A 15,356-nucleotide genomic window follows, 5' to 3' on the forward strand; every position below is an offset into this window, starting at 1 on the left:
TTCTGAGAGTATCACATTTACAAGTAAACATAAATACAATTTTCATTTCATGTTCTCTGAAAACTTCTTGAATGACTATATTTCCGGCTACCTATATAACTTGCTAACAAGCACAATAGATTCTAGCTTACAAATTCTATGTTTTGCAGAAGATTCAATACAAGCTCTATATACATATTTTAAACATAATTTCTGAATTTCATTTGGAATTCCTTACAAAAATAATTACCATTCTCTACCTTCTTGGAAATGTTCTAGACTGCTCTGCTTTTCTGGAGTAAACCAGATCCCGACATCACGATCCGACCCCTCCCCCTTGCCAAAAACTGTCATAAATTCACACTAGATGGAGGTGGGGGAAGCAACATCTATTGTTCAGAATCTGTGGTGGTAATTTTCTGTTGCCAGGGAAACAGGGTTCTCTCAGGCCAGAGCAGGAAAGTCTTCAGGATCATCCGGGTTTGGAGCAATGTTTTGTGTCTAAAACAGAAAAGTTGAAATAACTGTCATTTATGCTATTCTAAGAGTATGGGGTCTAAAACCTGTTCTAGAAGGGGAAAGCCAGAGAAGGAGGCAAACCAGGTTCTGTACTACTTCCTTGAGCCTTCCTGTAAAAATGTAGAACACTATATATTGAACATTGGGAAGAAAGACATGACAGAGATGAAGTTCCTGAAGGGCTCCAGAATGGACCACAGCAGGGGCCATCTAATGCCATTTGCTGGCCAAGTCCGTCCTCATTTCCTCCAGGAATAGCCACTGTTTGATCTGAGAATTACTCAGGTAATCAAGCCCAGCTGGAGAAATACTGGCAGAAACAATGGCTAAATCGCTGGGGCAGAGGCAGGGTACTTGCCTGCACATGGCTGACCTGTGTTTGTTTGTTTTTTCGGGCCACACCCGTTTGATGCTCAGGGGTTACTCCTGGCTAAGCGGCATCATATGGAATGCCGAGGGATCAAAGCATGGTCGCGGTCCTTCCTTGGCTAGCGCTTGCAAGGCAGACACCTTACCTCTAGCGCCACATCACCTGGCTTTGATCTCTGCTATCTGCCAGGCATGATCCCTGAGCAGAGAGCTAGAGGTAAGCCCAAAAGGCAAAATAAAACAAAAGTTTCTGAGGAACCAGAGATAAAGTGGGAAGGAATGATCTAAGAAGGTGGACCAGAAAAAATAAGGCAGCCCGTAAGCCTTTACATATACACCTAAGCGTGGCATTAGCATATAAGCGTGACAAAATGCTGACACAGCATTTGCCAGGCAGGCTCAGTGGACTACATGGGATATCAGAGACAAACCCAGATCAGCTGTGTGCAATGCCAAGTGCTTCATTGCTGTTCTATGGCTCTATTCCCAAAAGGATATTCTGATGGACATTCCAAATCAGGCTTTTTTTGTTTTTGTGTCATACCCGGCAGCGCTCAGGGGTTACTCCTGGCTCTGTGCTCAGAAATCGCCCCTGGCAGGATCCATCTACATGCAAAGCAAACGCCTTACCGCTGTGCTATGTCTTTGGCCCCTGACAGGCCAATATTGCTGACAGAATGGATTGAAAGCAGAAATGAATGATTGTACACACCCTCATCCTCCATTCAGAGTATGCCATCTGGAGTTTGAGGTCATAGCACTCACCACTTCTGCTCTGGGTACATAGTTCTCTGCCCTTCTGACTCTTCCTCGGCCTCCTCGGGCGCCACCTCTGGCTCCACGCCCAGGACGGGAGAGGCTTCCAAAATTGATCTCCAGCTGGGAGGTAATATCATTTGCTGCTTTCCGGAAAACATGGGCCTCATCCTCATAGTCCTCCTTCACCATCTAAAACACAGTTATAGCTTCAAATATGCAGGCCCACCCTGACTCCATACATCCAACAACCCAGGTGTCAGACAACAGATGAGTGGCTAAAGAAATTGTGGTACATCTACACAATGGAATACTACACAGCCATTAGGAAAAATGAAGTCATGAAATTTGCTTAAACATGGAGACTATTATGCTGAGTGAAATGAGCCAGAGGGAAAGGGATAGACAGAATAATCTCATTTCAAGAGATAGTATGGTAATAATACCCAGAGGCAATAGAGACAGGTCCAGAAAATCCAGCCCAGGGTAGAAAGCTTGCCAAAAAGCAGTGTGTGTAGCTAGAGTAGTGATAATTTTATTTCTGCCTTTCATTTGTCCACAAATTCTACTTCAATAAAGGAATATTATCTTTCTACAATAGTACTTCATAAGGAAATTCCTTTCAGCATGATGCTAACCTTATAAGTACCACCTGGCAAAAAGTGCAGAATTTACTTCTGACTAAATTTGAAGTGACAAAAACTGAGTATGATTATCTGTGGGTTGTCTCCAATGCATAAAGAACTAAGCTATTTTGAAATAATTTTAAAAGGTTGGGCTGGAGCAGTAGTATAGCAGGGCGGGTGACTTGGGCTTAATCCTGTCATCCCCCATATAGTTCACTGAGGCGTGGTCCTGAGCACTGCCAGATGTAGCCCCAAAATCAAAAATAGAAAATTCAGATAAAGTTCTTTTGGGTTTGGGAGTTTTGTTTTGTTTGGGGGCCATACCCGGTGATGATCAAAGTTACTTCTGGAGATGCTCTGGGGACTAACTGGGATGCCAGGGATTGAATCTGAATCAACCACATGCAAGGTAAATGTCATTCATACCCACTGTACGATCACTCCAACCCCTATTTAGTTTTAGTTTGTGTGTTTTGTTTTTTTGTAATTTCATTTATGAATGGAATCATTTGGTGTTTAACAATATTTCACTGTCATTTATTAAATTTCCAAATTTGATTTGGCTTTATTTCGTAATGGATGTAACAAAGCCTTCACTTTTAAATGAAACATCTGTTTAAAAACAAAAAAACAAAAAAACAATGCCATTGATCTTGGCATCCTATTGTGAAGCATTCCAAAAACTTGAACAGGAAATGAAGTACTCAAGCAAATTTTCTATTCAAGATGTTAATTACTGGTTTCAAAGTTCTGCTTCAAAGTTGCAGGTTAAAATAAAGTGTAAGGGCTGGGGGTGGGTGGGTATAGCTCAAAGAGGCCTATGGTCGAGGAGCTCAAATTAGAAAAGTTTAAGGCCAGAAAGACATGGGAGCTAGTTGGATTACTGGTCCTACCATAATCAATATTCATAGTCCACCCACGGTATGATCCAGTGATGAGATTACTGGATTATTCCCTACTTTGTATTCCTCTCCCACCCTAGATTATGGCCTGGCTCCTGTCAATAAAAGTAGGGGGCTGAGGAAGGCAGGCACTCATTCTTCCATCTTTCCCCACTAAGGCTTGTGTGGTGGGATTCCTGGCTTGAGTGCTGAATTTCCTGAACCCATTCTTGTACCTTTTCACTGTGTGGATTATTGCCTGCATCAAAGTTTGCTTCCAGACCCACGTCTTACCAGATTCTCGTTTTGGACCCTGGGGCCCTGGTTATATAGCACTGACACTAAATAGTAGGTAGGGCTGCATTTTTATGAAATGACTGGCTCTCAGCATGCCTCTCCAGGAAGCAGCATTTGAGCAATAGAATTTCTACTAAGTGATGAGCATTCAAAGGCCACAGTAATTAGAGAACACAACAGATTTCACCAAGATGGTTCTGAGCTTCCCAAATAAACAGGATTATTCTAGCATTTCCGCCTCTTAGGATATACAGAAGAAAGTAAGCTAGTGAACCCAAGATTTGGCTTCTTCTTTAAGAAAAATCTCAGTGTGAAAGATTAGTAGGAACTAAAAGTGTGTGCTTCAGAGAGACAAAGCTTGATAACTCAGCTATGCAATCCAGTTGCTTCAAATATTCCAGGTCTCCTAGGAGGTTAGGTGCTAGGGGAAAAGGGCAACTTGGTATAGATTAAGGAACAGCAGGTTCTATTTTTACCAAAAATGACAGTAGGATATTTTACATCTGAACACTGCATTTGGCATCTGGACTTTGCATTAGGCAAAGCTTTATTTACAATAATCCAGAACAAAAAGAAGAAAGTGGATAGGAAACAAACAGCTGACTAATGGTCTTGTGAAAATGCCTTGTAGAAGTTTCTTGGAGACAGGAGCTGAAGAGATATAGTATAGCATATAGGATGCTGACCTTTCAACGCAGCCTGTGTTTTATCCTAGTACCCCATATAGTTCCCAAGAACTAGCAGGAATGATCCGAGATCAGAGCTTAGAGCACCAAGTGAAAAAATTTCCTAGAGAACAAATACTTAAAGACTCAAAATGTATTGGTTAAGGGTTCTAAGACTTGAAATGACAAAATGATGATAGGATTCTATGACATAAATGAACTTTTAAGTGGAAGCCTTTGAGCATATGTTTCAGATGCAGGAGACCTAGGCTCAATACCCAGCACTGCACTCCCCCCACCCCCTGAGTTAACTCTAGAAGTAACCCTAGAAGTAACTATTAGATGTGGTCCAAGCCTCGCAATACTCAGATACCACCAAAGTATCAATGGGAGCACGGACAAATCTATGTAGTATAAGATGCCTGGATTTGAAATGGAAAATCAAAGATGCGTACTCAAGGAGCTGGAGCAATAGAACAGTTGTAAGGCTTCTTTCTGCCTTGCATGCAGCCAACCTAGGACAGACCTGAGTTCAATCCTTGGCATAGTCCCCCGAGCCTGCCAGGAGTGATTTCTGAGTGCAGAGCAAGAAGTACCTTCTGAGAACTGCCGGGTGTGCCCCAAAACAAAACAAAAGAATAAAAAAGATGCACACTCTAAATTTTCAAATGAGAATGTTTCACATTGTAGTTTTGCTGGCTATCAATATATGCTCAGGGGCTGCCTAGGACTAATAGTGGTTCGATCCCCCGGCATCCCATATGGTCCCCCCAAAGCCAGGAGTGATTTCTGAGCACATAGGCAGGAGTAACCCTTATCGTCAATGGTTGTGGCCCAATAACAAACAAAAAACCAATATATGCTCAAAGATTCTTTCAATGCTCTGGCTGCCAATACAAAGCTGAACACGAACTATGATAAATCAGTCCCGCACCACAGCAAAACTATTCCCAGGAACATTTCATAGGATAGTTGGTGATTGGAACAGAATCAGCCATGCTGCCAGGTTAGCTCATGCAGTACCTTCTGAGCCTGACGGAGGAAGAGATCACAGAACTACTGCATTGAGAAAGCAGGACTCTGCAGAGCACAAAATTGCACATGGTTTAAATGTTCTTGTTAAGAGCAGAAAGAAATCTAGAGCTTGTTTAGAGCAGAAAGAAATCTAATCAACTAAATGCAGAGTAGTTTTCCTGTGAAATGGCACCAATGGGGAAGTAAGACTAAAATGAAATACAATTAACATGCAGTATTTACATGTACTGTTATTATAACTGCTTTATATTTAATTACTAGTAGGTTAAATTACAATTCTTTTTTTGTTTTTGTTTTTGAACCAGTCAGTGGTATTCAGGGGTTACTCCTGGCTGTGTACTCGATACTCATATCCTGTAAGTGCTCAGGAGCCCACAGGAGATGCTAGGGACTAAATCCAGGTAATCAGTGTACAAGGCAAGCACCTTAACCATCTTTCCCCCAGCCAATTTCTTTCTCTTTTTTGTTTTTGGGCCACACCCGGTGACACTCAGGGGTTACTCCTGGCTATGTGCTCAGAAGTTGCTCCGGCTTGGGGGACTACATGGGACGCTGGGGATCGAACAGCGGTCCGTCCTAGGCTAGCGCAGGCAAGGCAGACACCTTACCTCTAGCACCACTGCGCTTTCTCTTAATGAAAAATTTCACAGTAAAAAATTGGCACACAATACCTCTTGACTACACTTAGGTAGAAACTAGAATGCCAACTATTATTGTTATATTTTTAAAATGCAAACAGAAAAGTCCATTTCATTTCTAAGAAGGTGATATAAAAGTTACCTGTATATACTCACATCATCTCTGTATTTGGACTTATGGATCACCACTGCTTTGGACGGGACAGTAGACTCAGGTTTCCGGATATTAAACTCTGGCTTTGGTCTGGTCTGCTCTTGAAGATTTTTCCACTCATCCAAGGTCATCTCTTGAACTTGAGTTCCTTCTACTTCCAAGTTAGGAATTCTATAAATAAATATAAAGACTCATTTATGAATGGGTCTAAAATGCCTACTTTTTCAAAGAAGTCACATCATTGGCTTAACATACTTTCATGGCACTGCATGTCAAGTCTAATGAGAAAGAATCTTTTTTTTTTTTTTTTTTTTTTTTTTTTTTTTTTTTTTTTTTTTTTTTGGTTTTTGGGCCACACCCGTTTGACGCTCAGGGGTTACTCCTGGCTATGTGCTCAGAAATCGCCCCTGGCTTGGGGGGACCATATGGGACGCCGGGGGATCGAACCGTGGTCCTTCCTTGGCTAGCGCTTGCAAGGCAGACACCTTACCTCCAGCGCCACCTACCCGGCCCCAGAAAGAATCTTTTTGAGGGGCCAGGGTGACAGGCAAGTATATACTGCTGAACACCACCAGGCTCCAACTGTCAGGCCTGCAACTCCAGACTGAGCCTTGCACCAGAAGTTGTTCTACTGCCACCGAAAAACACTGGGTTAAGACTCCATTAAAATAAAGAAAATCTTTGCATCATAGGCTTTGTTATTTTTATTTTTTTATTATCATTTTTAAGCGAAGAGAGCTCCTGTCAATGTTCAAAGCAGTCTTTGAAAATAGGACCATCATCCTTCCAAAATATTCTTAGGCACCCATCCCACTCCTGAGGCAAGCCAAATCAAGAGAGATTCTACAACACTGGTTTGCAAATATGTACTTTCATGAAACCCTTTATTTGTTTTTTGTTTTGTTTTGTTTTTTTGTTTTTTTTTGTTTTTGGGTCACACCTGGCAGCGCCCAGGAAGTTACTTCTGGATCTACACTCAGAAATCACTGGCAGGCTTGGGGGACCTATGGGATGCCGGGATTCAAACCACCGTCCTTCTGCATGCAAGGTTAAAACCCTACCTCCATGCTTTCTTCTCCGGCCCCTTTGAATACCCTTTAATTTGGGGAGTTTTTAAAAGAGAGGAGGAATGGAAATAGATCACTGAAACAGAAGTTAGAATCCAAATATAAACATTCACACTTAGAACCAAGTGTCTGTTTTCAACTTAGGTGCCAAAAACAGTTCAAAGGAGAAAACCAAATGATGCAGGGCAAAATACATGTTCACAAATACAGAGGAATTGCTGCAGGGCACCTGTGATAAATATAAGAGCTACAAGTATGAAACTCAAAATGGTTTTATGTTGCATTAATTGCTGATTATTAAGTCTTAGTAGTGTGGGTGGTGGTGAGGCCTTTCTCGGCACCTGTAGCCCTAGTGCTGCCTTGGCACTAACTTGCTCCAGGGTGGCTCCTATGCCACCCTGACAACTACTTGGTAAACCATAAAAACTTGCTTTCAGGTCTGTCCTGGGTCAGCCAAGTGCAAGGCAAACACCCTACAGCTGCACCATCGTTCTGTCTCCCCCCTTTTAACTGCAGTTTTTAACAGCAGTTTCAATAGACTTGATATTTGACCAAAGAGATGGGTATTTCTAAAAGTGTTCAATGTAATGTAAGTATAGTTCTTCTAAGAGCATGCTAATTATCACTCTAAATGTAACATCCCCTTTATAGTAAATAAAAGACCTTCAGTTTTGGGTTTTTGATTAAAAAAACATGGAAGAGAATTTTCGATTTCTCTCCCTCTTTCCCTCTCTCCCTCCCTCTCTCCCTCCCTCTCTCTCCCCCTCCCTCTCTCCGCCTCCCTCCCCTTCTCCCTCCCTCCGTATCCCTCTCCCTCCCTCTCTCCCCCTCTCCCCCTCCCTCCTTCCCCCTCTCCCTCCCTCCTTCTCCCTCTCCCTCCCCCTCTCCCCCTCCCTCCTTCCCTCTCTCCCCCTCTCTCCCTCCTTTTCTCTCCCTCCCTCTGCCCCTCCTTCCCTCCCTCTCTCCCCTCCCTCTCTCCTCCTTCCTCTCTCTCCCCCCTCCCTCCCTCTCTCTCCCTCTTCCTCCCTCCCTCCCTCCTTCCCTCCTTCTCCCTCCCTCTCCTTCCCTCCCTCTCCCTCCCTTCCTCTCTCCCTCCCTCCCTTTCTCTCTCTCTCTCTTCCCATGCTGGTGCCACCAGGGCCACCTAAACAGTGTTCAGGAGGGATGGTGGGTGCTAAAAGTCTAATCACACCCAGGTTTCTTCATGCAACGCATATATGCCAGCCCCTAAGCTATCAGCCAGGGGTAGGCGACAGCTTTTCACCTGAATATATAAAAGGATGTGATGACTCAAGTAGGTTCTAAAAACAATACTTCACTAAAGATTTGACTGGGGTGAGATTTAACCCAACAAACATACAAACATATAAATAGTGCCTCCTATTTCAAAGTGCTGAATGGAAGTTAATACCATAAGAAACTTGGAGTTCCTCAGAAAAATTTCAATGGGTTTTCAAGAGGTGCAGTCAAGTATGAATGACTTATCCCAACAGAAAGGTTGGGGGATGATAGGTGCTGTCCCAGTGGAAGAAAATTCAATAATTAGTATCAGTGTCTGAGCAAATGCACTTAAAAACATATACAATGAAAAATAGTTCATTGGGGGCTTGAAAGAGTTTATAGGGGTTAAAGCACATACTTATATGAGGCTGATCATGGTTAGATCCTAGGCAATGTCTGGTCCCTGAGCATTGCCAGGTGCAATCTTTGAGGCTATTAGCACCCAGGTAAACTCAGGTAATCCCTAGCATCACGCAGTCCAAACAGGACCACATCCTCAGTCCAAGCACTGAATATGTGGCCCAATTGGCTGAAAGTTGCTGGGAGGGCCCCACACCTCCTAAGCAACGTTTGGGAGACATCCCTCACTCTCAAAAAAGAATACTATGATATTCTGAGATCATATTTCCTAAACATTCTCCAAAAAGTTTGTGTGAGTTTTGGGTCTACTTAGCAATGCTTGGGAACCATGTGGTGCTAAAGATCAAACTTGGGTTTCCTATATAGGAGGGTGCTGAGGGTTCATTTCAGAATGTTGATTATCAAGAACTGATCAGCAGCCCTGCCATGTGATTGCCTATGGGTCATATAGGTACTGTGCTACCAAGTACAACAAAAGGTCCAGAGGATATATTCAACAGTCGCCATCATGGCAGTTCATCGGCCACCTCCAGAGCCAAACTATATGCGTAAAAGAAGTCAGGCTGCAAAAAATCATGGATACACCCATCTTGCTCTTGGGAAATCTGGAAGAGGTCAGACTAAGTCTCTACCCTGCTGAAACCCTGGCAGTCACACCCACACTCCACAGGCACTGCCACTGCCAATGACTCAACTTCACTGCTCCACCACTGGTCTCTACAGACACCAAACCGACAAAAACTCCAGGTATGCTGATTTTGAGGCTGAGAACTCTAGGGTCTTCTTACAATGGGAGCAGGCAGCCTTCTCTCACCTCCCCCACCCCGTACATCCAGAAGCCAGATAGTCACAGCCATATCCCACAGCCACCATGTCAGTGCATTGGTCCAGCTCCAAGAATCCTGAAATTGCTAGAGCACATAGTCACATGTCACCTCAAAATTCCTCAATACTAACAACCCAGTAGGAATGCCAGATTAAGAGGTGGAAGTAGCAGAGAGCCACCTAATCTCAACCAAGCCAGTAACACAAAATGCTCAACTAGCAACAAACAGCTGAGTAAACTTTCAGACAATGACTTAATGACCCCATTGTGAGATTTAACAATTTTCACAAATTATTTTTTACTTTCTTTAAAAAAAAAAAAGGTGGGTTTTTTTTTTCCAATAATTCCATTACCCATTAGTTGTAACAAACAATATAAATTATTTTGTGTTGTGTGTGGACAGACTTGAAGATGGAGGGGAAAATGGGGACGATGATGGAGAGAATGTTACACTAGTAGCAAGACTGGTGCTAGAACATTGAATGTCAGAAACTATTATGACAACTTTGTAAACCACGAGACTTAAATAATGAAATTAAAACAAAAACCCACAAAAGGTCCAAAGGGTAGGGTACTTATAGCCTTGGCAGAAATGTTTGATATGCTCCCTGAATAAAGGAGGGAGGATGAACTGAAAGGAGCAGAAATCAGGCTCCCTTTAAGAAGTGCCAAATTACAGGATAGGCAGACATTGGAAACATTATAGGTAGAGGATGGAATATATGATGGAACCCAACACTGATCAATCACCATTAATAGATTATTTGAACTCTGAATCTACTATTCAGTAATAAGAATAAATTAAGAATAATAATAAATTAAGAAGATCCTCTCTGTGCTATGAGAAAAGGTGGGACTTCTTGCTTTGAGGAATCCTGAAGATCAACAACCCAATGGTAAAAAATGAAACACCTACTTGGCTGGAGATTCGTCCTCCAAGGGACCCAGGACCTCCTCTGCTACTGTGATCTCTTCCATCAGCTCCAGCGGCTCTACATCACTGAAAGGCAGGAATCATGCTAGTCACACAATTATGTTCGTGCCAATGCCTTTACACATTCAAAATAAAACCACTTTTAAAAGTGCTCTTTTATTTTAGCATCCTTAAAGGAATTATGTACAAAATGAAAAAAGAGAATGATGCTCTTAGCTTCCATTCTATGTAAATTATTTCCCAAAAATGTTCACAGTTCTTTGGGTAAAGGATCAGATAATTATCCAAAATTGTATCCTAGGGAAATCTAAATATGAAAAGGTCCATACAAAATTCTCCCCTTCTGGGACCAGAGTAATGGAACAGCAGGTAGGGTGTTTGCCTAGCATGTAGCTAACCCAGGTTCAATCCCTAGCACCAGCCAGGGATGATTCCTAAATGCAGATGTAGAAATAACCCCCAATCATCACATGGTATGAAAAGAAAATCTAGGGGCCAGAAAAATAGCATTGGAGGTAAGGCGTTTGTTTGCCTTTCATGCAGGAGGTCACTGGTTCGAATCCCGGCGTCCCATATGGTCCCCCATGCCTGCTAGGAGCAATTTCTGAGCATGGAGCCAGGAATAACCCCTGAGCACTGCCGGGTGTGATCCAAAAACCACAAAAAAAAATCTATAGATTATTTTTTCTGTGTTAAACAATTTACTATAGATTACTTAATACCATGTCAGACTTAGGAAAAAGATGCAAAAGAGAAACATTACACAAAAAATGAAACAAGTGGGGGCCGAGAGATAGCATGGAGGTAAGGCTTGCATCCAGAAGTTCAGTGGTTCGAATCCCGGCATCCCATATGGTCCCCTGAGTGCTGCCGGGTGTGACCCAAAAAACAAAAACTAAAAACCAAAAAAAAAAAAAAAAAAAAAAAAAGGAACAAGTGCAGAAAAATGCTAAAAATCACTAAATATAAATAGAACTACTAAAATAGCATTAGCAACTATTTTTCTAAATGTAAGCTGAACTATTAAAAAAATAACATTTATGGGGCCGGAGTCCCATATGGTCCCCCGTGCCTGCCAGGAGCTATATATATATATATATATATATATGTATATATATATATATATATATATATATATATATATATATATAAAAACACCCAGGATTTTTTTTCTTTTTTAGCCATACCCAATGATGTTCAGGGGTACTTCTTGGCTCTGCACAAGAAATTACTCTTGGAGATACTTGGAAACCATATGGATTACCGGTGATCAAACCCAAGTAGGCTGCATGCAAGACAAGCACCCTCTGCCCTGTATTATCGCTTTGACCCCAATATCCAGGAATATACAAAGCATTCTGAGGAACATGAAAATAGACAATGTCATGTGCCTGGACCATTAAAAATACACAATCATCTATTACAAATCTCGGTTAAAATTATAGAATTTTGGGGCCGGAGAGATAGCACAGCGGCGTTTGCCTTGCAAGCAGCCGACCCAGAACTTAAGGTGGTTGGTTCGAATCCCGGTGTCCCATATGGTCCCCCCGTGCCTGCCAGGAGCTATTTCTGAGAAGATAGCCAGGAGTAACCCCTGAGCACCGCCAGGTGTGGCCCAAAAGCCAAAAAAAAAATTATAGAATTTTAGGGGGCCAAAGAAATAGCATGGAGGTAGGGCATTTGCCCTGCATGCAGAAGTATGATGGTTTGTATCTTGGCATCCCATATGGTCCCCCAAGCCTGCCAGTAGCACTTTCTGAGCATAGAGCTAGGAGTAACCCTTGAGTGCTGCCAGGTGTGACCCCCCCCCAAATTATAGAATTTTAAAAACAGATTCAAATATATATGTGATTTAAGAAACCTATTTTGAGAAGTTATGTCAATTACTAAAATTAAACTCTAATGAAGGGCAAGAATAAAAATACCCTACACATAACAGAGGGAAAAATTTTCAATAAAATAAAATAAAGGTCCAGAGATTGTTATTTAATTCTAAGTTCAAAAGAAGTACATCTCTCTCATACACACACACACACACACACACACACACACACACACACACACACACACACATTCCATACTTGGTTTCTTTCCCTGAGGCCCAAGTTCGAACTCCACGTCCACCGATGCTGTCTTCGGTTCGGACAGCTCTAGAGAAAGGAAGAATAGCCCTTTAGATTGGAAGTTGTTTTCCAGTCAGGAAAGTTGTTAAAAGTTAACCTGGGTTCATCATCTGTCTCAGGAAGTGAACCTAAAGTTAACTTAAAATGAACATCTAACAAATTTAGACTACTTATTACTAAGATCTTAAATATTATTTGCAAAGAAACTTACGTTTTATCACTCCCATTGTGTCTTTCAAATTCTCGTTTCCCTCTCTGGTCAAAGCTATCATAAGCTCTGTTTCCAGGACCACCTCTTCCTCTGCTTTGATTGTCCCCTCTTAGGCTGCCATGCCCTCTCAGAGGTCTTTCTCCATCAAACTTGTCAACTGGCCTGGGAACAGATAGATGTAATATGTGATGGGATTTTTTTTTCTTTTTTCTTTTGACCAAGGTGGATTACAATTCTTTCACAGTAATATTTTAGGTACATGGTGACATTGAATGTGGTGAGATTTTTTTGAGAAAAAAAATTCCAGAAAAACATTATAGCTACAGCATATTGGGAAGAAAAATAGTAGCTTGAATAACAAACTTAATTTTTGCACAGCCTCTCTGTAGAGTTGACTACTTTACAAAATGCAATTTAATTCCTGTAAACAAGTCTTTATTTGTTCCAATCACAGCCTGCAGACAAGGGCATGGAGAAAATAGATCACCTGCCCAAAGGTGTAAGACTGGAAGAAGCAGCCCCTGGTTAGCTCTTTTTTTTTATTTTAATTATCTTTATTTAAACACCGTGGTTACAAATATGATTGTAGTTGTATGATACCAGTCATATAAAGAACACCCCCCTTCACCAGTGCAAGATTCCCACCACCAATTTCCCAGATCTCCCTCCTCCCCACCCCACCCAAATCTGTACTCAAGACAGGCTTTCTATTTCCCTCATTCATCCACATTGTTATGATAGTTTTCAGTGTAGTTATTTCTCTAACTGTACTCATCACTCTATGTGGTGAGCTTCATGTCATGAGCTGTACCTACATGGGAAGATGGGGGGAAATAAGGGTTGGGACTGAGGCAGTAAAAGATTAGATATGAGCTTTGTAGGGCAGTATCAAGGTCACAATACAAGTTGGATATTATACATATATAAACTGTATGCATACAATACTGTCAATAGGAGACCAAGGAGAAAAAATTTCCAGTGACTGTCCCAACATAAACCAGTGCTAGAACAACCCGCCCTCCTCCCAAAGTGCATTCCCATTACTGTAGGGAGAGGTAGGGGGAAAGCCTGATGACCCCTATGAGCCCACCTGGACCGGCACCCAGGGAAGGCCTGGAGTCCAGGGGAAAAAAGAGAGGGACGGGTGGGGGCCTACCAAGCATCCCAGCACTCCCCAGGCTAGGGAGAAGGCCTCCGGCATGGGGACTCTCCAAACCCCATACCTGGGAAGAGCTGGCCTCCAGAATCAAAGGGGAAACCGGAAGCCAGATATTTGCCCACCCTCCTCCTCATGCACCTCCCTCTTGGAGTACGGAAGGAGGAGGGAAGCCTGAGGACCCCTAAGAATCCACCTGAACCCACTTCTGGACAACTGAGCCGGCACCCAGGGAGGGCCTGGAGTCCAAGGAAAAAAAAAGAGGGGGACGGCTGGGGGCCTGCCAAGCCTCCCAGCACTCCCCAGGCTAGGAAGAAAGCCTCCGGCATGGGGCCTCCCCAAACCCCATACCTGGCATGAGCTGGCCTCCAGAATCAAAGAGGAAATTGGAAGCCATATATCTGGCTGCCCTCCTCCCCATGCACCTCCCCCTTGGAGTACGGAGGGAGTGGGGGAAGCCTGAGGACCCCAGAGTCCACCTGAACCCACTTCTGGCCATCTGAGCTGGCACCCAAGGAAGGCCTGGAGTCAGGGGAAAAAGACAAGGACAGCTGGGGGCTTTGCCAAGCCTCCCAGCACTCCTCAGGCTAGGGAGAGGGCCTCCGGCATAGGGCTTCTCCAAACCCCATCCTGGTTAGCTCTTGAAATAATATATAAGGGCATCTTTGCTCTCTCTCTCTCTCTTTCTCTCTCTCTCCCCTCATTCTCTCTCTTTCTCGTCTATCTTCTCTCTTTTCTCTCTCTTCTCTCTCCTCTCTTTCTCTCTCTGTGTATGTTTGCCACTTTCATAAAATAAGGTTGGAAATACCAAAATTTAAATGTGCAATATTCTCTGTAAGAAAAGTAGTTAGGGGCCGGAGAGATAGCATGGAGGTAAGGCGTTTGCCTTTCATGCAGAAGGTCATCAGTTCGAATCCCGGCGTCCCATATGGTCCCCCATGCCTGCCAGGAGTAATTTCTGAGCATGGAGCCAGGAATAACCCCTGAGCACCGCCGGGTGTGACCCAAAAACCACAAAAAAAAAAAAAAAAAAAAAAAAAAAAGAAAGAAAAAGAAAAAGAAAAGTAGTTAAACTTCAAACAAAACATTCAACCAGTGAATAACATTTGGGGATGAAAACATTAACTGACCCACCACCACTCCATCTGGACTCCTGGGGACAGGTGAAGAAAGCTTCTTTGTTGTTAAATTTTTGTTTGCACCTTTTGACTTATCTCTAAGTCATTTGACACCAATTTTCCTCTGACCTTTTTTTGGCTTCTCTTCCCTACCTGTTCTGAAAAATTTATTTTTGGAATAGGAAACACCCAAGCATCATGAAAAAATTCACAAAGTACTTCCTCTGTCCCTTAGTCAACAAATGGGAAGCCAGATTCAGACCAATCAAGGGCCAAGTATCACACCTGGCCCTCTCCTCTTCCCTCATTCTAGAGATTCACTCATGCTGAAGAATGAGGCTATGCCCACATACAATCTCAG

The 15,356-nt window shown here is 42.8% G+C and overlaps 1 protein-coding gene across 2 annotated transcripts in view; it reads right to left on the reverse strand.

Moving 5' to 3' along the window:
- Nucleotides 1-15,356, reverse strand: part of HABP4 (hyaluronan binding protein 4) — a 29,224-nt gene continuing 13,868 nt past the window's right edge. For both annotated transcript variants that reach the window (XM_049772257.1, XM_049772256.1), the window contains exons 3-8: nt 12,722-12,883; nt 12,469-12,537; nt 10,370-10,453; nt 5,922-6,090; nt 1,633-1,815; nt 1-480 (exon numbers count right to left, since the gene is read on the reverse strand). In XM_049772257.1, coding sequence (XP_049628214.1) covers nt 424-480; nt 1,633-1,815; nt 5,922-6,090; nt 10,370-10,453; nt 12,469-12,537; nt 12,722-12,883 — 724 coding nt within the window. In that variant the 3' untranslated portion in view covers nt 1-423. The remainder of the gene's footprint in view (nt 481-1,632; nt 1,816-5,921; nt 6,091-10,369; nt 10,454-12,468; nt 12,538-12,721; nt 12,884-15,356) is intronic.

This window comes from Suncus etruscus, chromosome 4, assembly GCF_024139225.1.
Source record: "Suncus etruscus isolate mSunEtr1 chromosome 4, mSunEtr1.pri.cur, whole genome shotgun sequence".
NCBI lineage: Eukaryota > Metazoa > Chordata > Mammalia > Eulipotyphla > Soricidae > Suncus > Suncus etruscus.